The following is a 23018-nucleotide window of genomic DNA, read 5'->3' on the forward strand; positions in this document are numbered from 1 at the left end:
AGTATAGGTGTTCTCTTGGATCTCTCACTGGGTTCTGTCAGTCCAGCATCTATGAATGACTGAATTGCTGAGTTCCTGACTTGTTGAGTCCCTTGTTTGTCAGCCTGTAACCTCCTTTCTGAGAGGTTAGAAAGTCTCTAAAGTCTTTTACAGTTTTTGGCAAATAGCAGACACTGAATGAGAATGAAATCTAGATAGTAGAATAGCTGAAATTTGTAATGTGTAGTTATTTTAAAGCCGATCTTTGGGTTTAGGTTCATTTTGTGGTCATTGACCCACATTTCTAGCTCAGCGTCTGTTCGGAGAGCAGGAAGAGCCCAAGACATTCATGTCTGCACCTCATATGGTCGACATTTTCAGTGGTTCGCTTTACTCAAAAATGTATTAGTGCTAGAAAAATAGTGGGGCCAGGCAAGTTCCTTGGGCAGCTTCACAGGTTCTGATGACCAGAATGATAAAAATAGTAATCATAAATTGATAAAAATTCGCTCCATTTATTGGCTTTAGTCTACATTTTGGTTGGTTTCTTGAACTTGACCATGTCACTTTTCATACCTCACACATATACACACTATTTCACAGCCCATAAACATAAGCACTGCTGCAGTCTCATACAGCTAGACCAGCATCACCTCAGGTTGCACTGTGATCCAACTCGGATGTAGAAAAAACCCAAATGCCCCAAAGGGGTTTTGATTCTCTGGCCACTGTTTTTCCAGTTGTTTTCTTCTTGGCACTGTTTTTCTCTCCCCTTTCATCAGTTCAGCTGTGAGGACCTGCAAGTGCACCTTCACTATTTGCAAACTGGGGTTGGTCAGGTGAGCTTCACAGGAAAATATAATGAACAGGTCTTTGAGGCACTTTAAAGAGAATAGCTGCTCCTCTAACTCAGCATCTTTCTCACCCCATGTCCACAAACCCCCAGCACTGACCAGCAAACTATGGCATCTCCTGTCTCCTCGAGTCATTCCTGTTCTGTTTACTGCTGTACAGAATTACAGCGTGTAAAACAGCATATGAATGTTTAATGCTTGGTCAATGTACAGGAAAAGGGGAATAAGATGGAACTGAAGCCGCTGTGCTCTTAGACTGTGTGCCAAAGGTACGCATTCCCATTATGCTGCTCTCAGTAGCCACGTTTACATGCAGCCTAATAATCCGTTAGTAATCCGACTGATAGCTCAGTCGGAATAGAATACATCCTTGTAAACACTTCAATCGGAATAGTCCGATTGAGGCCATTCAGAATACAATTTCTATCTGATTGAATGGGGTGGGTAATCCTCTAAATACTCCATTACATAGAAGAATATTACATGGTCCATTCGGAACATGTAAGTACGTTCTGCGCATCAGATCATAGCGAGAGGTTTATACCGTTCAACATGGCGGTGCAGAAACTGGTCTGCAGAGGAGGCGAAGTTTATGCTCTGAGCTTTAAAAGACGGCAGTGGGACGCACGTCCATCTTATGTGTCTCAGAACACAACGTCTTCCTCTCGCCGCTTCCTTAATAAGTACATGTAAAGGACGTTTTTCTGAGTCTAACATCATTTTAAGGTAATTAAAAACGTGATGTTCGCTGTCATGGTAACGTTTACTCGAAAAGCTACTCCACACATGCGCATCATGTTGCAGAAGTAAGCATGTAAAGGAAGATTTTCCATCAGATTGTTGAATAGAGTGAACTTAAAAACACCTCAATCTGAATCTGTAATCCGATTGTATTACATCGGATTGGCAAAAATCTTTGCAGGTAAAGGCATATCGGAGAGCCCTTTATTTAGCTCTTCATTATTCTGTAGTGACTCTTTTAAGCAGTGAGTTGAAGTAATATTGCTGTATCTCTGTTCACATACAGTGTAAAAACATCTTGCAGAGTAATAATAAAAAGCATGATGAAAAAAATCTTGAAGGAATCTCAATTGCCTACTAATGGGGTAGGAGTTTTACTTCATCAAATGGTTTGAAATTGGTGAAACGTGTCTGGATGTATGCAGAATAAGTGATTATCAGATGATGTGAAGTGTTGAATTTGTCTCAGTGTATTTTTTTGCTGTGTAGAACAGCTGATCACTGATTTGGATAAATGACTTTAACTTCAGAGTTCAGAGCAAACAGTGTGTGTGTGTGTGTGTGTGTGTGTGTGTGTGTGTGTGTGTGTGTGTGTGCGCGTGCAGATGGAACGTCTGCAGGTGGAGAACGCAGCGGAGTGGGGCCGACGAGAGCGGCTGGAGACAGAGAAGCTGGCGCTGGAGCGCGACAACAAGAAGCTGCGCGCCCAGATGGAGGACCTGGAGGAGCAGCTGGCACGCAAGCGCAGGCAGGCGGCCAGCGCCCTGGACACTGACCTCAAGACTATCCAGAGTGAGCTGTTCGAGAGGAACAAGGTGAGAGCAGGAGAACACTGACTGCATCATGACCGCTGCAAAGTGAGGAGTGCTGACCATGAGGTCAGCTTAGATTCACTCATCTAAAATGAGCAACTTTATCTTACGTGTTGCAGTTATTTTAAAGCTCTATCAGTCAAATTTTACAGAGCAGCGCTGTGTGAGCTGGGCAGTGGGGGATAATGCAAGCCATAATTTTGGTGGACAGAGGCCACCTTACATTACTGTTAGACACTTATCACTAGTGGTGTAAAAGGGTGATCAGTTAACCGTTCAAGATGACAGCATGTAGTTAGTGAAATTACTTTCCAGTGGGGCTGAGCAATATAATGATATTTATAGATGTTGCGATAAATTATGTCACAATATGTTTTTCTGCGCAGAAAACATTGACTAACTGCATGTTTTATTATAAAGACAACCTAATTAGTCCTGGTTAGGGGCAGGAAACTGTTGAGTACAGGTCATCGTAAATATATAATTTTTGATAGTATTTTTAAAATTTGGCATTGCTGGTCTGTTTTTGTCTATTTCAACTCATTGAATGTCAGAAAAAATAAAAATCATGGCCTATGGTGCATCGTGGAGATTTCTTGAAGCATCATGATATATTTTTCCCAAAGTATTCTTTATTTGTTGCGTCACGTTGAAAAAAGTCATGCCAGTCAGTACTTTGACACAGAGAGCAGCACTGTCATAGTGCTCAAATGCATCCCGAGCTATTAACCCATTTTGTTCTTTTAGCTACAGACAGTTTATCTCTAGACAAAAGGTTGATTTTTTAGGTCATAATAAATTTAGTTATGACCCAGTTTGCTGTTTAAGATGTGCAGAAGTTCGATTCAGTGCAACACAATGGTGTCTCAGTTTGATGCATTAGATTTTGGATTAATTAGAACATTCAACATTATTAAGGTACAATATCCAAAACAAAAGTACTTTATAGTTTTCTGGTCTAATGTTGTAGCCACAAGATTATATTTTAGCCCCAAAGCTAGTCACGCAGTACAGCGATACACTTATATGAGTATGATATGAATATGATTGTTATATCCCTGTTTATAATATTTGTGTATGAGTAAGAACTACATATTATCTATAACAAGGTTTTGTGCCAACATTCATTCAGGTTTTTACTATATATTCTATTATTACAATTCATTACTTCCAAATTATTACTTAATATTAACAAATTATTAATTGCTACACAAACACAAATGTGTGCATTTTTAAAGCTTAATCTCTGTGGATTTATGATACATTAGTATTCATCATTGACTCCACTGTCAACCCTAGACCTGTTGATAAGAGTATTATCGAATCACACGTCCAAATATCACTGCCTACCAGTGATATCCCACCCAGTCCTCCTCATCACACGGCATGCCAAAATCTCCATTTGCTTATCGAATTGCACAGTTGACCGCCTCTTCACTCGGCCTGCAGAGACCTGTGCACCCAACTGAGGCATCCCTGAGTGCCACAAGCCATCGCAAGGCGTCTTGGCAAACATTCATGTCCGCCCTCCGTGAAAGAATCGCATGGCTAAAGAGATGGAGACAGATGGAGGGCAGCTGAAACCTCGAAAACTCCCATTGAAATGTGCCTCCAGCATGATGGCTGAAAGGCAAGTGTCACAGGAGCCAATTAGCCCAGGTACTACTCAGAATTCAGTGGCTGTCATCGAGCTGTAGTAGCCCTTATCCATCAGGAGCAGCAGCTCCCGAGAGGCCCATTTCCTTGTGATGTCGACCCACTGCAGGACTGCACTCTTTCCTATCAGAGCCTAGTGAAGTGTGGTGGTGCCATATGTTGGTATGACACAGTATGTTTTATAGTGCTGCCCCTCGCTAAAGAGCTTCTTGGTCAACCAAATGGTCATTTTTAAATAGAGAATTACTTTCACTGTATATATGTAATGGATAATGTTTTCATTTTTAGCACAGTTGCTACAATTTCGGAAGATTAACTTTATAGTGTTGCATCTGCCTTCCTCTTCAGTACTGATGCAAGTAAATAAAAAATTATGTTCACAAGGTACGAATTTGTGCAGAAATAATGTACAGTTTTGAAAGAGTTCATTGTTAAACAATTTAGTAAATACATGGTTTTGGTGTATAATGTATGTTTTTTCAAATAAAACCATTTTAAATGCTTAAGTCAATACATTTATGTAGACAAACAGTAGCTTATTACACCGGATGCCCCTCCCCTTTCTTTTTTTAAAACTAAGGAACATGTTCATCATTAAATCTAAAGTATTTTATTATAGAAATATTAAAAACAAATCTGAACATTGTATAGATTTACCAATATGACAATTTTGCTTTCTAACACTGCCATGCAGGCCTATAGGGCTAAATGTTTCACATCTAAATTTGAAAGGCTGTAGACTCTCATTAGCAGCAAATGGAGCAGTAGTTAAATGCGGCTGAATGAAACTGCTGCACCATTTAAGGTGGAACGGGAAATTTGAGTAAGAAACAAGCTTTGAATTTTTCATGTTTGTCTCATACGTGTTTTCTACGTTTCTACGTTCCTGACCATCAGACACTGATTTCATCAGACACAAATTTAGAAAATATCACAGTCATTCACGCTTCTATGCGGCTTTTTTGGTATATAAGGCCTTGACCTGTGGTGTGTCATCTGATGCAGCTGACCAAGTTAGGGAGCTTCTCAGATGCTACGTGAGGAGAAGAGCCAGGCACTTGTTCTGGTGTTCATGTTAGGGTAAGGCTAACTTCAAAAGACCGGCCATTACTTAATCTCTGCTGACTCAAAAGTGGGCCACTAAGCGTGTTTTGCACTGTTTTTGCGTTGTGTTATCTGCGCTTATGTGAGGCCTAGCAGTAGAACGACAATGACGTCATACCCTGAAAAGGATTTATAACAGATGAGCTGGTTTTCTGCCCATTTACTTAAATAAACAAATAAACAAATGCTGTTATGTCACTGACAAACATTGAGTTGAGCATCTCATTGTCTATTCTCAGTCTATTCTCAGAATTTGCCAGTGGCCCCTTAAACCTGTTTAAATCTGCTGCTCCAGGAAGGGGATGTACACGTTGGCCACAGTGGAACCTGTCAGCGTGTAGAACGTGTGATACGGTTTCTATCATCCGATAAAAGATGCATGAGGCTTCTTTCGTTGTTGGAAGTACAGTGACTCTTTCCTCAGCTGCTGTGAGTAAATGTTCAGAGTGCAGTTCAGATCAGTAGGAGCTTATTATTGATTAGTTTAATCAGAGGAACAATAAAACATGACTTTTATTCCTGTTCTTGTGTTTGCTTGTTCTAAATGGTAGTTGGTGAGAAGATACTAAGAAAATACAAATCTACAGTTTTTATGTCTGTTAGATTATGTTCCTTACATATCAACTAATACAGTGACAGCACTAAGAAACCACCATACTGGAAGAACAGAGCAGATAAAATGACAGAAACAGAAAAGTGTTAATTATGTAGTCCATTTTAAGGGGGCCTAATGGGTTGCTTGTGGGCCCGTTTCTAACACAAAAACATGAAATCAATGTGTGCAGCTGCCTTTTCTGTGTTTTTGGTGTATTTCCTGTGGCGTATTTTCTGATTGGTCAGGTCATCACTGCCATTCCAGTCTTGCAGGTCCAGTACTTGTGTTTCCTCTGTGGTGTGACACATAGGCACATTAGACTGGAGATAAATCTGAATCATTGTTCTCTCTCTTCATCTTCCTCCCTCATGACAGCTCTGTCTGCGTTCAGTCCCTGCTTTGTGCATGTGCATGTATTCCAGGCTGCAGCCGGAATCTGAGCAGCGCTGTGAGGATATCCAAACATTTGGAGTAGGGGTCTTTATGAGCTGCAATAGAGCTGTCAGGGATTTATTGAGTGCGCTCATAGCACACCTCACACAAGCATCATTCACTCGTCTGCTCTCCTCCTCCACTCGCGCAGAGCCGTGGAGCAGGGTGATGGGGTTTAGAGAAAGATTCAGGGAGTGTCAGAGTAGTATGTGAATAATAAAAATACAAGATGAACGAAACTGGCATGCCACTCAAAAATTAACATGCCGTTCCTGCTGAAGAGTTTCTTTAACCCTTAAATTACAGGCTTATTCTTCAGTAATGAATTATAACGTATTATTCAATAAGAAGGGGGCAAATTAAATATTAATAAATTTGATACTGCGCTACAAGGCCTTTGTGTAATTTTGTAGTATGGTGATGCTGTCACACTAGAACCCCATATCTCCATTTTTGTAGTTTTTAGATAAGTTTTCGAAAAAAAGGTAATTAATTTTTTCTGTTGAAATTTTGTGATAAATGGACCAGCAGAACTGGATCAAAATTACTTTGAAAAATTGTTAGATCAATTTCCTTTACAAGTTAAGAGTGTTTTTGCCTTCTCCTGTATAGCTAACATTTTGGAGACACAAAGTTTTGTGCTGACACATGGCGTTCCCTGCTCTTTTCTGACACTGAAAAAAAAGGTTAATGGCTGTTTTGACTGGAAATTAAATAAATCAGAGGCTGTGAGTGTTATTTGTTGTGTTAGTTTCAGCTGGTTTTGCCAAGAACACTAACATATTCTTCTATGGCTTAAAGCTTGAATGTTGAACATAATGTGCTTCACCCGTGTTATCATGGACACGTCACGCAGGTGTTTCCTATTGGTTTTACTCTTCTACATGCAGTTCACAAGCTCCGTGCTATTGGGTTAAAAATTGCGGCTCTTGCAATTTGATTGACAGTTAATCTCTCAGTCCTTGTGTGGGGGGTTTGTATTTTATAATGTTTAGAACCACATTTTTAAACTGAAACTATCATTTTTTTGTGTTCACATTTTAAACAAGCCCTACAACAATTGGGAAGCAGACCAAGACTGACCTCCTCAGTGCATCTAGATATGTTTATTTGATGTGTGTCAGGGCTCGAATGGCAGTGTTCTTACTTTTTCTAACGAACTGCGCTAATAGAGCAGCCACACCAGGGCTCGTTGTAATTTACCCAAACCAGTCACATGCGAATGCACCCTAAATTCTGGTATATTAAGTAGTATTAAGTATGAAATATTCAGTAACTGCAATGAAACTAATTAATATATTGTCCTGAGACTGAGGAGCTCAGTGTGCATTCAGTCATGGAGTTTATGGGGTTAAAGCCAGCTGTGCTGGTTGTACTAGTGGCCTGTGGTCTCCGAAAGCTGGAGAGATTGATGAGCTTCTCTCAGGGCTCCTGGGGCAAATGGGTCGATGAGGACAGGACCGAAAGGGCCAGGCAGCAGTGCAATGAAGACAGCACAGCGTTATCAGACAGCAAGAACAAAGTGTGATTGATACTGAAATCATCGCCCTGTCCAGGCCCCACTTCTTTTTCTCTGTAGCTCTGGGTCTCTCTCTCTCTCTCACTTTCTCTTACTGTAACTTTCACTTGTTTCACTCTCTTCTTCAGCTTGCGGCTGTAGATTGATGAGCTCTGTCACTGTGCTATTCAGCCCAGTGTGCCCAGAAGATTGGGAATGGGACTCTGAGGCTGCACTTTTCTGTGTGTGTATGAGTTTGGGCTGCACAGTAGATCATTTGTTAATTATCACAATACTGGCCTTTAAAGTAGTGATAGATGTGCAAAATGTAAATGTCCTTTTTATATTTTACAATATTACATTAATGGTTCATCAGTACTGTCTGCAAACATTTGGGCGCCCGCTGGTTAAATTAATATTTGTTTATTTTCTAAGTTAAAATAAGTGAAAAGTCAAATTGTCAATAAATAATTTTGGAGAAGACTATGGTTGTAACATATTTTAAGGTACATCACAATCGCAATATGCAGCAATTCAAACACACTATGATGTTTTTGTTCATCCCGTGCAGCTTTAGTGCGAGCGTGTCTTAAAGCTTGGAATATTTGTCCGAACCTGACAAGAGCCGATCACCTTCAAACATAATTCCTCAAATATCTTTGGTTTAGATTTCCTCTCGCCAAAGGATTTAACAAATACTGGCCTTTACCCTTTAATCTGCTGCAGTATTTCTCCCTTTTTTTAACCTTAGCTTTAAAACATTTTTGATCTGGCACACTGGAGTGGTTTGCATTGTTGTGAGGTCCACATACCCAACACGTGTACATATGAAAGCAGCCATTGGCATCACGTCTGTAGATATTAGCAGCAGTCTTTGATAAACCCATACAGGCGGGGGAAAACAAAAGCGAGTAAAACGGGTTTAAATGTGAATATATGGTGGTGTTTTGGTTGGGCTTGGACCAGATTTTGTTAGGCTTAGGTTGAGTTTGAATTCAGAACTTGGTGCTATAAGTCCGGTCCGACTCAGGACAGCATGTTCTCAGGATACATTTGGGTTAACATGCAAAAATTTGGGCAGATTGTGTCCTGATTTGGGTTATCTACGCCGTAATTTCACAAACTGGATCTGACTGTCATCAGAAAGTCTTGTGGTTCTCATTGCTCAGCTTGGCCAAGAACCAACTCTATTTTGACAGGAAAGGGTCGTTTGACTGACATGCAAAATGTTGATGTGGGTTTGTTTTGACCACCTGCCCCACGCATGAAACAAAATGGTATACCTGTTGGCAAATATGCATAATATATCCTCACCATCTGCTGAAGGGCTTTCAACAAAACTAGTATGTAACTTTTAAAGATGGAGTGTAATGATATGCACTCTATGTGACTATATGACGGTTCCAGTAGTTGTGGAAATTTAGCATATATCAGACTGTCCATGTACCTCTGAGGCTGTGACTACCCACACCAACATTAAGACATTGATATGATTCCATAGATAAACTTTGTTCACACACTGTTCTGTCTGTAAGTGAAAGAACTCAGGAGGAAGTGCATTAGAAATACAGGAATCCTGCATCAGTTCTGTCATAATGATCAGCCTCAGAGTTGTGAGGCTATACAGTGACTCAAAAAGGCTTTATCATGCTGACTGAGCCTGATAGAGAATAGCGTGGGTAGGTATGCACACGCACAAACATGCACACACAAGCGTGCACACACACACACACACATTATCCCTCCTCCGACAAACTGCTACCAGTTTGGCATCTAGCGAAGTGTGATTCATCACTCCAAAGTATTTCTTTGTTTAAAAGCCGTTGTATTGTAAGAGAATCGTTGTAATAGCATTTTATGGTAATTTCCTTCATAATACAAAAATCAAAAATGGTGCAGCAGTTACGTTCTGATACGTGAGGTTGCCTCACCATTTAAGATAGAACGGGAAATCGATCATGAAGCTAGCGATTAGCAAGCTAAGTTCAGCTTCATATCACCGCAGAATTCTTGGTGGCGATAATAAATAATTGCCCTGCTCTTTGAAGGCGTATGATGCCCTATTTAAGCTGTGAGGAGCTGAACTTTCCCCTCCTATACTGTCACTGCAGGCTGGCAGGGTCGCCTACAGAACAGCACTAGTAGCTGTTAATGAAGTGATATAGTTTTTTGTTTGTGTTTTTTTTTCGGTGAGTCGTTTGATTGATTGATGCGTAAAACTGAAGTTGTGATTGAAGCGCGATTGCCCATACTTTCCAGTCTCCTTCGGATAAACGGCAAATGTCAGTGTGATTATACTATTATTGCTGTAATATGTAGACAAAGCAGGAAAAAAACGTCCCGGTTATTTTTTCAATTTTAAATATGATTCATCTGTCTTGTCACGTGACACACAAGTGAGATCACCACAGCTGGAGGCGGCATATGGCCGGAAAGTCTTGTCTCATCTGTTTTTGTAAAAGTCGTTGATGACAACTGATGACGTATCCGGTTCTTGAAGGTTTGTCGCATTTCATAGGGGGAAGATTTCAACCACAACCCTTTGTAACTCAGTTTCAAGGGGGAGGGTTACACTCCAAAACAAGGGGTAGGCGTAAAAATAAGAAATGGGATTGGGCCTTGATGTTGACTATAGTGATCTTAGGCTTGTGTGCAGCTGCACAGCCATGGAGACCGATTTCATTGCCGTGTTTTTTTTTTTTCTTTCTTTCTAGGTTGCTCACACATTACCTGAGAGCAACTGGGGGTTAGGTGCCTTGCTCAAGGGCACTTCAGTCAGATTGTTATGAAGTTTAAAGTACATGAACACTAAGTACGTAGCAAACGCCCTTTGTGTAAAGTCTAGTTAACCTAACAGCACTGCATAAAGCTCCTTTTAGGTGTATGATTAAGAGGAGAAAGCAAAATCAATCAAGTTCAGTCAAAATAAGCTATTTTGCATTTGTAAGACTTTATTATTTACTATTTTATTTTATTATTCTTATTAGCACGCAGGGAGCATGTATGCATTAATGCAAGCCTAAAATCCACAAATACAGTGATTGTGTGGTATATTTGATAAATATCCTGTTATTTAATTTTATCAGTTTGGTCCAGCAGTAGGTAGAGCTCAGAGATGCAGAGCACAGAATGTTCTTTTCATTTCAGGACAGATTGTGTAAGGCTGAGGTTGAGCAGCTTTGAACTGGAGTCAAAGTCTCTCGCTCCTTACTACATCAAAGCGAGGGGAGTCGGTCCACATGAAGGTCAAGCTGAGAGTGTAGTTTCCCCATCGTGCTCCCTCCCTGTAAGTTCACCATGACGGCACAGCAGAATCTCTCCATTCTCTTCTTTTCTTTACTCTCTCTGCCTGCATAATTTCCCTTATTGATCTCTCTCTCTCTCTCTCTCTCTCTCTCTCTCTCTCTCTCTCTCTCTCTCTCTCTCTCTCTCTCTGTCTGTCTCTTCCTCTCTCTCTGTCTCTCTCTGTCTCTCTCGCTCGCTCTCTGTCTCTCGCTTGCTCGCTCGCTCTCTCTCTTGCTCGCTCTCTCTCTCGCTCTCTCTCTGTCCTCCTTCTACTTTGTTTTTCTTTTTTTCTCTTTCTTACTTGCTTTCTTTCTTTTTCATTCACTCTTTCTTTTTGCTTCTCTTTTATCTTCCTTCTCTCTCTCTCTCTCTCTCTCTCTCTCTCTCTCTCTCTCTAACTATCACATATCAGTATGCAGCTGTATTTTTTCATATCTCATAGCTTCACAGATGTTGCTCCCCCTCCTTTTGCTTATAGAAGCAGAGTTGACCACTCACCAGTGATTAATGAGGCAGTATTGAGTGCTCATCTCTTTGGAGTTGCCTGCGATGGCTGTTTCACTCTGATGGAAACACGCTTAACAGTATTGACAGACTGTGTGAGAGGCTCACCTTTGTACCCACCCCAGCATGAAAATGACATTTGAATGTGGTGTGAGTGTGTGTCTGTGTGAGTGTGTTTGTGTGTGTGAGTGAATGTGAGTGTGTTTTTTTTTTTTTTTTTTTAAATGTACATTTTCAGGTGTCTGTGTTTTGTATTTATGTACATTTTCAGACCAAAACATGAAGGTCCTGGTTGTGTAGCACTTCATCCATTTTACTGGTTACAATTCTTCGAACAATCTTGTCATAACATTTGTACTGGAAAGCCACAAATAAGCACAAAAAAATCAGCAAACACACAGCGTTAAACACACTAAGTAGAGCTTGTGTAGCTGCTAAGTCAAGGATGTTGCCCATCAAGCCATGTATTAAGTGGAAGTGAAAAACACAGTGGCGATTCGATCAGCTCTCGCCGTGTAGTCTGTTACAGATGGAGATTATTGAGTTCGGTTATTGTAGAGCTCGCTAAGGAGTGGAGGGCAAGAAGCTGTCTCTTGGGTTAGCTTAGCATTAATAACTGACCCTGGTTGTGCTTCTGTTTCATCTCACACCACCTGCGCCGCCACCTCCCTCTCTCAGCCTTTAGCACCATTTTTGCCAAACCTAGACAAGCTGCTGTGTGTCTGCGTGCGCTCATCTCATTAGTGTTAGTCACACAGCAGTTTTGATATAGCTTTATTTTGTGTGTTTATGTATATGGATGTGTGTGTGAATGTGTGTGTGTGTGTGTGTGTGTGTGTGTGTGTGTGTGTGTGTGTGTGTGTGTGTGTGTGAGCTCCTGCAGCTGCTACATCTGGGCTAAAGCCAGTGTGAAATGGATTGTCTTGCCTCTGAGGTTCTGAGCTGGTCCTTCAGGAGCTCCTTATTTTGCCATGATGTGTTTGTCTACGAGAGGGCAGCCTTTACTGATCAGGGTGTCTCTCACGCCCTTCCTTTGTTTTTGTGTTTCTCTTTTTTCCAAACTGCATCAAGTTTTGAGTCTGAAAATGACACAAAATTAAAAATGTTGTGTCGAAAACCAGCCCATCACATGATGTGCCTAACCAGCCTAACATCACACAACGTGCCTAACCAGACCGACATCACACAACGTGCCTAACCGGACCGACATCACACAACGTGCCTAACCGGACCAACATCACATTACGTGCCTAACTGGACTGACATCACACAACGTGCCTAACTGGACCGACATCACACAACGTGCCTAACCGGACTGACATCACACAACGCGCCTAACCGGACTAACATCACACAACGTGCCTAACCGGACTGACATCACACAACGTGCCTAACCGGACTGACATCACACAACATGTGGTGAGTGAGTGGTAATGGCAGAGATGCCGTTCATTACTATAGGTCAATGTAGGATCTAAACGATTTTGAAGCTCTCTTTCTTTCAAGGTAAAATTGTTGCGTAATGGTGCTTAAACTTCACTTGCTACCCTGGTAACTTTTCGAGCAGCAGTATTTGTTCTTCATCCTTAGCCTGCTGTTATTGCGTTCTGTGTAGGTAGGTTATTAATATTCTCCACTCTAATTGTACACAGCTTAGATTCCTTTGAGACTCAGTGGGACAAAAGTATTACAGAAGAGAAGACAAACTGGTACAGTATAGGTGAATATGCTGCATTTAATTTCCACTGCAGTTTAGCATCGTTCTATCGTTCAGCTGAAATCAGAGTCTTCAGAGTTTGTTGATGTGAAATGGTGAAATCTATAGAAACTTCTCGATTTGGATTTCTTTACAGTGCTAACGATGGGAACCAGGGGTCACAGTGTAGTGCAGAGTATTAATAACTGTCTTGTGTAATAACTGGATGTAACATTTACAGGCATTAGATGCTTTAGACGCCTGATTCATGTCCCCAGTAATGTGAGCAGTTCTGTCTCTGTAAGTTTCTCTACAGCAGCCCATTTCATATCAGACCGCTCTGAATGACTTTGTTTACATCTTACACGTTGACATATCAGTGGATTTTTTTTTTTTTTTTTTTTTTTTTTTTTTTAATCGTCATGTACCTGTTAAGTTGGAAGTTGGACATTGTTTGTTTTGAATTCTACTTGCAAGTTTCCCAATTTAAAGCCAGCCTAAATGTTTTGAATAGTGCTGCATCTAAACCAGAGGTCTGTAACCGATAAACTATGGAGAATTATTTCATTTTGACGGGGTGGTTCTATTTCAGTCTATTTCTAGCCTTTATGGTGCCGCTTTAGCTGCCAGAGACTCACAGACCAATTACCTGTGTGGTACCTATCACATGTTGATGCTACAATCAGATCTGTGCATTATGATGAGCTCTGAGACTGGAGTGAGTGACACCACACAGAGAAACAGCAGTCAGAGAAGATAGTGAGTCAGAGGGAAGTTATTTCACATGATGTGATCTAAAAAGAGAAAACTGACAGTAAATATTGTTGAAATATGACTGAACTAGACTTTGTGATCTGATATTCAGTTGTTGACTGTATAAGAAGTTGATATTCCTTCTAGGCTACTTCAGTAAACAGTATAAAGCACTGAGTCGCCTGAGGAATTTTTTCTCTAACCGGATCTCGGATTTTAATCAAACACTCCTGATCTAGATAGATGTCTTGTGTGCTAAAGAGGATGTCATTTCATTGTTGCTGGCTGCTGCTTTACATGGCTAACTCAATGTCCTTCTGCTGGCTGTTTGTACAGGGAGTTTTTGCACATCAGACACGGCGCCTGCATTACCCCCTGATCCCAGACCAGTGCTGGAAGGGTCCTATTAATGCGGCTCGGCAGTGTGATGGGCAATCTAAATCATTGTGTTTGCGCCATCCCCTGATCTCAGAACAGTCTGAAGGGTCATATTAGTGCAAGTCACCAGTGTGGTGGTCAGTCTAAATGAGCACATTAGCACCTGCTGCTGCAGCTTATTTATGAGCCACTGGAGCTAATGCCCCAGTTAGCCAGCGCTGACAACATGCCATTAGTGCTGATCTACAGCCCTACGCTTGACCCCAAGGAACAAAGGACACTGTGTGTGTGTGTGTGTGTGTGTGTGTGTGTGTGTGTGTGTGTGTGCCAGAAAATATGTGGAAGTCATTCTTCCAACAGAACTTTCATGCTATAAAGATTGATGTGACTTACACAGAAACCCATAGGGGCACTTAATAGTTGTGAGTGCACATTTAAGGCATTTGTAACACAGAATTTAGTGGGATTTGCTTTCAGAATGTTGGTTTGGTCATTTAGAACGAGTCATGTGGCTTTATTTGTCTTCGTCAGGCTGTCCTGACACCACATTCTGTGTTCTAGGCTCTCTTTATTTGAGGAAGAGCTTTGGGTCAGCAAAAAGCTGTCCTCAGTGGACCTGGAGGTGGTGCAGGAGGAGGAGGAGGGAGAAAGGAGGTGAAATGAAGGTGAACCAATGCATGTGTTGTACAAAAACAGAACGAGGGAAAGTGAGAATGATGAGGACAAGAGCAAAATGTGCTGAAAATTAGAGAGATGGTTATTCTTCATGCTTAGAACGAGTGAAAGAGGAGAGACAGAGGGAGGGATAGTGGGACAGTCGAGGATACCGGTCATGGAGGAAATTGATTTCAGGTAAAGAAGAGGTGAGCAGGAGAGACTAAAGAGTAATTGCTAATTGAATGAGGTATGGAATGAGGAATGAGGAGATGGGTGAGCTAAATTTACTTTGGTTTCTGAGTGCAGGGTTAAGGGTCATGTGGTCAGGAGGGCCAGTGCACTCAGAAAGAACACACCAGTGCTGCTAGAGCTTTTAACTACGGCGTTCTCACTGCCGCCAGCAGCCTCCTGGCTGTACACCTGCTCATGCTGTTGCTGCAGGTGAGCACAGCCCCCAAAGCCAGGTCAGCATGGGTCAGAGTGTGGTTGTGAGTGATGTAGCAGGTGAGCAAACTGGTTTGGCAAATTCAGCATGCAGTGCAGCAAACCAGTCTACAGTGCCCTTTAGTTGAACCCCATTTTATTTCTATGTTATGTAGTTTGGTCTTGTATTAAAGTAGATTGACACTGACACTTCCATTTTTTATATGGCCTCAAATTTCATATATAAGTGCTAATGCTGCATGTGGTGGTTGTGCCGCTGCAGTGAAACATCCTCTCAAATGGCGGAGAGGCGCTGTCTTCAAATACCAGGCAGGCCTTTGTCTTATTTGTATATGAACTATTTAAGCAGTAGGACACAGAGGAGAGTGTGTTATCGCGAAATAACATCACGGCTGTGATTTGATTGCTGTAGATCATCACAGCTGTGATGTTATTGGCGATAACACGCTCCTCGAGTGACCTACTGCTTTAATACAACAATTAAATAAATACAGTAAAAAATGAATAAACTTCAGAGTCTTCAGAGTCTGACCAAATCGGCTGTCGGTCAAATGTGATCTAAACAGTGGCCGTTTTTTGTTTGTGGCAAAGTAAGAAGTAAAAACATTCAAATGGCTTGAGCGTCTCCTGCAGCTGCCAAAGTCGTTGCTAAGCAACGGCGTCTAAGCAGAGTGATAGTGTTTATGAAAAAGCTGTGATGTTATGGTGAAATAACAGCACAGTTAGAATGCTGATCAACCAATCAGCTCACATGGCCGGAGCTAACTGTTGTATAAAGTTACATCAATAGTTACAATGTGAGCAGTCGTTTCCATGTAAATCATGTGTTTGTATTTAATAAAATACAGTAATAGTGTGGATGCTGAGGGGCATTTTTGGATGCTGTGATTTTAGCGCTCTGCCTAATGTGTTCAGCACACAGTAACCTGTGTCAGTAGTTCTGTGTCAGTATTTATTTGGAGGGTTGGAATGGTGTGATTGGAGAGCAAAGTTAACCTGTTGTGTGACTGTTGTGCGACGTAGACTTACAAGGACTCAGTCTGTCACTGAAATGTCTTTGATGGATCTTCTGGATGTTTCTACACTCCCTTTCACTCACATAGGCTTGGTTATGCTGTGTAAGTGAAAACAGTGGTTCCTAGTCCTGAAGAAGTGCTGCCTGTTTTGGTTCCTGTTTTCCTGCTCTGACACACCTAATCCAACTAATCAGCTACTTAACACACCCTTCCTGAGCTGGAGTTTGCATTGTCACGTGGAAACCACTAAAATAGCAGAGAAACTTCACAGGAACATCAGGACTAGTCAAATGGAGTTACTGAATAGTCAACTGTGATAATAGAATGATTCGCAGTGTCACATATGAGCAAACTGTCCCCTTAAAATCAAATACAGTACTGAGTCTTTGTATTTGGGCTGTTTCAGGGTCTGAGAGTCATGGAGGAGCACAGGGCAGGTTTATGTCATATTTGTTAATTCATACAGTATGCTTTTTATCCATCCATCCATCCATCCATTTTCTAAGCCGCTTCTCCGTCAGGGCCGCTGGGATGCTGGAGCCTATCCCAGCAGTCTTCGGGTGGAAGGCAGGATACACCCTGGACAGGTCGCCAGTCCATCGCAGGGCAGACAGACAGACACAGACAGTCACTCACACACTCACACCCAGGGGTAATTTAGCATGTCCAATTGGCCTGACTGCATGTCTTTGGACTGTGGGAGGAAACCGGAGAACCCGGAGGAAACCCACGCAGACACGGGGAGAACATGCAAACTCCACACAGAGAGGACCCTGGCCGCCTGGCCGGGAAATCGAACCCAGGCCCTCCTCGCTGTGAGGCGACAGCGCTACCCACCATGCCACCGTGCCGCCCAGTATGCTTTTTAAAATGTATTTATTTATTTTTGCAATTCTGAGTGTCTCTATCTGTTCGGCTCTCCATTTTAAGCTGCCAGACTTTTGCATGTGCTGCAAATACTTGCATTTGGATTTCCTTGCCTGTGCAGAGCCACAGTGTGTGTGCATGAGCGAGTAACGACTGCATCAGCCCTTCATTTCTCACCTTCTGTCTTTGCTGGCAGAGTAAATTTCTTTATCATCATGGATGATTCATCAGGCCAGGCCATATTTTATTCATCTGACCCTCTTTGTCCTCGCTGTGCTCTTTTTTTTGCCTCTCTTCACTTTATCAAAACACTCATCCAAGACCCAAATTATACCCTGGATGAAAATTTAAACCTTTTAAGTACAGAGCACTATTGCTCTGCTCTGGGTCCTTCTGAGGTTTTGACGTTCTTTTTATTTTTTATTTTTAAACGTGATATCATTTGCCTTACTGCTCCCCAGTTAACATCGCATTTGAATATACTCTCCTCTTCCCTCTCCTCTTCAGCTCCACTCTCGATCTCCTCATAATAAGCTGTCTGTAGCTTTTGAATTATATTTTTTACTTTGATCCTGTTCAACATATTTATCTGTAATAGCGCACTTCTTTTCCTCTCGCCACCTTTTCTCTTCCCGCTTCATCACTGAACTACTGTTCTCATTTTTGTTCTCCGTGAGCCGTCCTTTCATTTCACTGAAAGCCTTTCAGGATGAAATAGGCTTTGTTTTGGAGAAAGACTGCATACATGCTTCAGAGGGTGTCCACTGTTGGTTTTGAACGTTGTTTAGTTGAAGTGATTTTTAATGTGCTTTAACATGCTTGATTAATATAGATTAAGAGAAAGAACTGGTTTTCTTCCCAGACGAGCACCACTCACACCTGTGGGATTACATTTAATCAGCTTTAATCCATTTGATTTTGCGAAACAGCATTTATCTCAGTGTTGCCCATTTTTACCTCTGTAACACATACCAATACAGACACAGTATTAAAGGATGTGCTTATTGCTGGGCAGTGTATCATCTGTTACTGGTACTAGTGTCACCCAGTAATACTGATTTATAATTTTGGTGGTCGATGCAAGATAAAGACCCACATTTATTAATATTTATGTCTTTGTTCTGAATACTTCAGATTAAAATACATACAGGCTAAATACTGCAAGCTTCTGTATGGCTAATATTTATATTGTGGAAGGTTCCTCTTAAAGGAGACATATTTTAGGGGCAGTCGTGGCATGGAGGTCAGGGAACCAGCCCTGTGACCGGAAGGTCTCCAGTTCAAACCCCTGAGCCAACAGTATGTTGAGCAAGACACCTAACCCCCAACTGTTCCCTGGGTGCTGCGGATAGGGCTGCCCACCCTTCCTGCGACGTGCTCACTGCACTGCACTGTAGTGAGTGAGTGAGTGAGTGAGGGAGGGAGGGAGGGAGGTGTTTCACTGCACGGATGAGCTAAATGCGGAGGTGAAATTTTTCTGTTGTGGGACTAATAAGGGTCACTTAATCTTTTACTGTTTTTATGTAATTTAGCATTGTCCTTAGATAACAAACAACACCTTAATTCAGTCTTTATATGATGTGTTGTACTTTGTCATTAACTCTACAGAGAAGGTGATTTCTTGAGTTCTGACTTTGTATGTTAATGACCTCTGCCCTTAGACATCTCAGCGGAGGGGGTGGAGTAGGAGGTGTGGCCTTAATAATGGCTTTAGCGGAGCACAGTATAGTTTAAAGCTTGTTTATGCCGAGAGACTCATATGGTCACCAAATCTTAAGCATGTACCAGGTGGTTGCTTTTGTCTACTCATTTCATGTCACTGATTTTCAATAGCACGCTAACAGGGTTTTCAGTATCATGTTCAGTATCATCATGGACTAAGCTAAACTCAGGCCGTTCTGTTAGTCTGTTAGCTACATGCCCATCTGTCTTTATCGAGAACAGATGGTAGCCCAATGATCCCATAGGAAGCCAATGAATTGACTGAATCGGAGACACAGAAATGTAATGTTTGTAGTATGGGATATTATGCAGCCATTTTACACTGTCCTAATCATTAGAGACGTTCTCATGTGAAACAGCAGCTGCAACACTATAAGCATGAAAGCTGGGTGAGTGGATGTGGTTATTTGAGTGAGGTGGTATAGCAGGTACAGTCAAATCCCTTCTGTAAATGGAAAATATCCCCAAACATTACATATTTCACATGTGATATGAAGACACTGAAGATACAGTGATGAGTTTGTTGGGAACTAGCCAGGAAAATGCAGCTTTGTTTTCTGTGCTTCCTTTAAGAGAAGCAGAACAAATCAAGCCATATCAGGTTTGTAATACATTCTTTTATTGAAGAGGACCAGCACTCAGGAAATGAGTTCATTAACGTTAGTAAAGCAACTCAAACATTGTATGACGTGCTGTGGTATAACTGGAAAATGCAGTGATACTGAGATTTATCAGTACCACCAGCTCCGCATACTGAGTTGTGCGATTTGCTGGGGTTAACTGTAAAAATGCAAGTAGATCATGTCCTCTTTTCCTGTGACCCAAAAATCAGTAGCTCACAGCAGCTTGGGACCCTGTGCGTGCCTTGTGTTGTGGGTTTGCTGTGTGTGTGAATGTGAAAGTAAGTCTGTGTGCGGGATTTCAGACAGAGGTGCATTTGCATATAATGAGATTCGAGATGCGTGGCTGGCATACCAGACTTCCATACATATACATGTGTGCAAATACACTTCCTTTCTACACACACACACACACACACACTGAATCACACACCAACCTTCTCTTTGGCTGACTGCTCTGGTGATGGGGGAGGTACATCATGAATGAAATTTGTCTGGCTACTTGATTATCCTCTTAAATTATTAATAGATCCTGGTGTTCCCTCTTTGCCTTTCCTCCCATCCCCCTCTTCCAGCACTCGCTTTTTATCTCTTTGTTCCTTGCTGTAAAGGCCATGATTCTCGTTGGAGTGTGTGTGTGTGTGTGTGTGTGTAAGTGTATTTGTGTGTGTGTGTGTGTAAGTGTGTGTGTGTCTATGTGTGTATTAGTGTGTGTGTGTATGAGTGAGTGTGAGTGTGTGTGTGTGTGTGTATGAGTGTATTAGTATGAGTGTATGAGCGTGTTTGTGTATGTGTGTGTGTATATGAGTGTATTAGTATGAATGAGTGTGAGTGAGTATATGTGTGTGAGTGTGTGTATGAGTGTATTAGTGTAAGTGTGTGTGTATGAGTGTGTGTGTATGTATGAGTATGAGTGTGTGTATTAGTGTATGTGTGTGTGTGTATTAGTGTCTGTATGTGTGTGTGTGTATGAATGTGTGTGTGTATGAGTGTATTTGTGTGTGTGTGTGTATGAATGTGTGTGTGTATGAGTGAGTGTGTTTGTGTGTGTGTGTATGAGTGTATTAGTGTGTGTATGTGTGAGTGTGTTTGTGTGTGTGAGTGTGTGTGTATGAGTGTGTTTGTGTGTATGCGTGTCTGAGTGTGTGTGTGTGTGTATGAGTGAGTGTATTAGTGTGTGTATGTGTGTATTAGTGTGTGTGTGTGTGTGTGTGTATGAGTGTATGAGTGTGTGTATGAGTGTATTAGTGTGTGCATGTGTGTGTGTATGAGTGAGTGTGTTTGTGTGTGTGTGTGTCTGTATGAGTGTGAGTGTATGTGTGTGTGTGTATATGAGTGTGTGTGTGTGTGTGTGTGTGTCTGTATGAGTGTGAGTGTATGTGTGTGTGTGTGTGTATATGAGTGTATTAGTGTGTGTGTGTGTGTGTTTGTGTTTGTATGAGTGTGTGTGTGTGTTGTGAGTACAGGTCAGAACCCAGCAGAGAACAGCATACTAGGTCAGTTCTCTGCTGAGCCCAGACTTATTTTCCACTTGGGCATATTTTAACATGTGAAGCAGAGTAATGACCCGGACTGTGGTGTCTTAAGTGTTTATAAACAGCATCAGCTGTGCATGTACAGACGCACGGAGTAAAGTACAGGATGAAATGAACATCAGGGCATAATACCACATTTTGTTTTCTGATAACAATACTGAGACTGTGAGTATCGGACAATACAGATCTGATATTTTTCAGTTAATATACACTGTTAACAATATGACAGCAATAATGTGTCTGTGTGCTATTTCAGGCTTGGGATGATACAGAATTGAATCAAATTTATTTGTCCATTTTCCACCAGCATCTGATCCAGCATTTTCTGCTGTTATTGGCCTCACACTGATACCTGGTATCGGATCAGTGTCATAAATAGACATCATAAAAATTAAGAACTCTTTTGCGCGATATGGCAAAAATATAACATTATTATTTACTCCAAGGCATTTTCATGATACACAATATATACTCACCGGCCACTTAATTAGGTACACATGTTCAATTGCTTAACAAAAATAGCTAATCAGCCAGTCACATGGCCGCAATTCAATGCATTTAGGCATGTAGAGGTGGTCAAGACAAGTGACTTTGAAAGTGGCAACTCAAAATAACCACTTGCTACAACCAAGGAATGCAGAATACCATCTCTGAATGCACAACACGTGAAACCTTGAAGAAGATGGGCTACAGCAGCAGAAGACCACACCGGGTGCCATTCCTGTCAGCTAAGAAAAGGAAACTGAGACTACAATTCCCACGGGCTCACTGAAATTAGACAATAGAAGATTGGAAAAATGTTGCCTGGTCTGACAAGTTTCAATTTCAGAAGCGACATTCAGAGTCAGAATTTGGCGTAAACAACATGAAAGTATGGATCCATCCTGCATTGTATCAACAGTTCAGGCTGCTGGTGGTGGTGTAATGGTGTGGGGGATATTTTCTTGGCACACGTTGAGCCCCTTAGTACCAATAGAGCATCGTTTAAATGTCGCAGCCTAACTGAGTATTGTTGTAGACCATGTCCATCCCTTTATGACCACAGTGTACCCATCTTCTGATGGCTCATATCATCTCAAACTGGTTTCTTGAACATGGCAATGAGTTCACTGTATTCCAGTGGCCTCCACAGTCACCAGATCTCAATCCAATAGAGCACCTTTGGGATGTGGTTTAACGGGAGATTTGCATCATTGATGTGCAGCCGCCAAATCTGCAGCAACTGTGTGATGCTATCATGTCAATATGGACCAAAATCTCTGAGGAATGTTTCCAACACCTTGTTGAAAGTATGCCACGAATAATTAAGGCAGTTCTGAAGGCAAAAGGGGGTCCAACCTTTTACTAGCAAGGTGTACCTAATAAAGTAGCCCATGAGTGTACGTCAGAATTGTTTTTCTGAGGTTTGACAGATAAAAGAACCATTAGTGAAAAATACTATCAAAAACTATGAATGTAATAATTTTAAGTCAGTGTTTCAACTGCTTCAATGCAGTTGAACAGACCCAATTATGCTTTGTTTGTAGTGAAACCAGTGTTCTTTAAGTACTGATATCCATCATTTGCTCAGAAAAGCATAATGTGACATAGCGCTCTGACGTAACTTATCACGATAAATACCATCACCTTGATGACCTCTATCTTAAGAAAATGAAGTGTATGATAGGATTAGTTTTTTGGGAAAGTTTAAAAACATTTAATTATTCGTATTTCAGTCCACAGTGATGCAGAAAAATATGAACCAGTTTGTTTGGCTGAGTCACTGAGCTTGTGAGTCATGGTTGTCTGTCTGTTAGCACTGAGAGGATGAGGGAGTGTCCCAACCAATTGGACTGAAACCACACAGGCCCAAACCATCAATTATTCATAA

The 23018-nt window shown here is 41.5% G+C and overlaps 1 protein-coding gene across 1 annotated transcript in view; it reads left to right on the plus strand.

The window, feature by feature from the left end:
- ccdc102a (coiled-coil domain containing 102A) overlaps positions 1-23018 on the plus strand; it is a 120649-nt gene that overhangs the window by 80791 nt on the left and 16840 nt on the right. Inside the window, exon 6 of the mRNA XM_017696500.2 lies at positions 2180-2389. Within this exon, the coding sequence (XP_017551989.1) occupies positions 2180-2389 (210 nt within the window). The remainder of the gene's footprint in view (positions 1-2179; positions 2390-23018) is intronic.

Source organism: Pygocentrus nattereri, chromosome 15 (genome assembly GCF_015220715.1).
Source record: "Pygocentrus nattereri isolate fPygNat1 chromosome 15, fPygNat1.pri, whole genome shotgun sequence".
Lineage (NCBI taxonomy): Eukaryota > Metazoa > Chordata > Actinopteri > Characiformes > Serrasalmidae > Pygocentrus > Pygocentrus nattereri.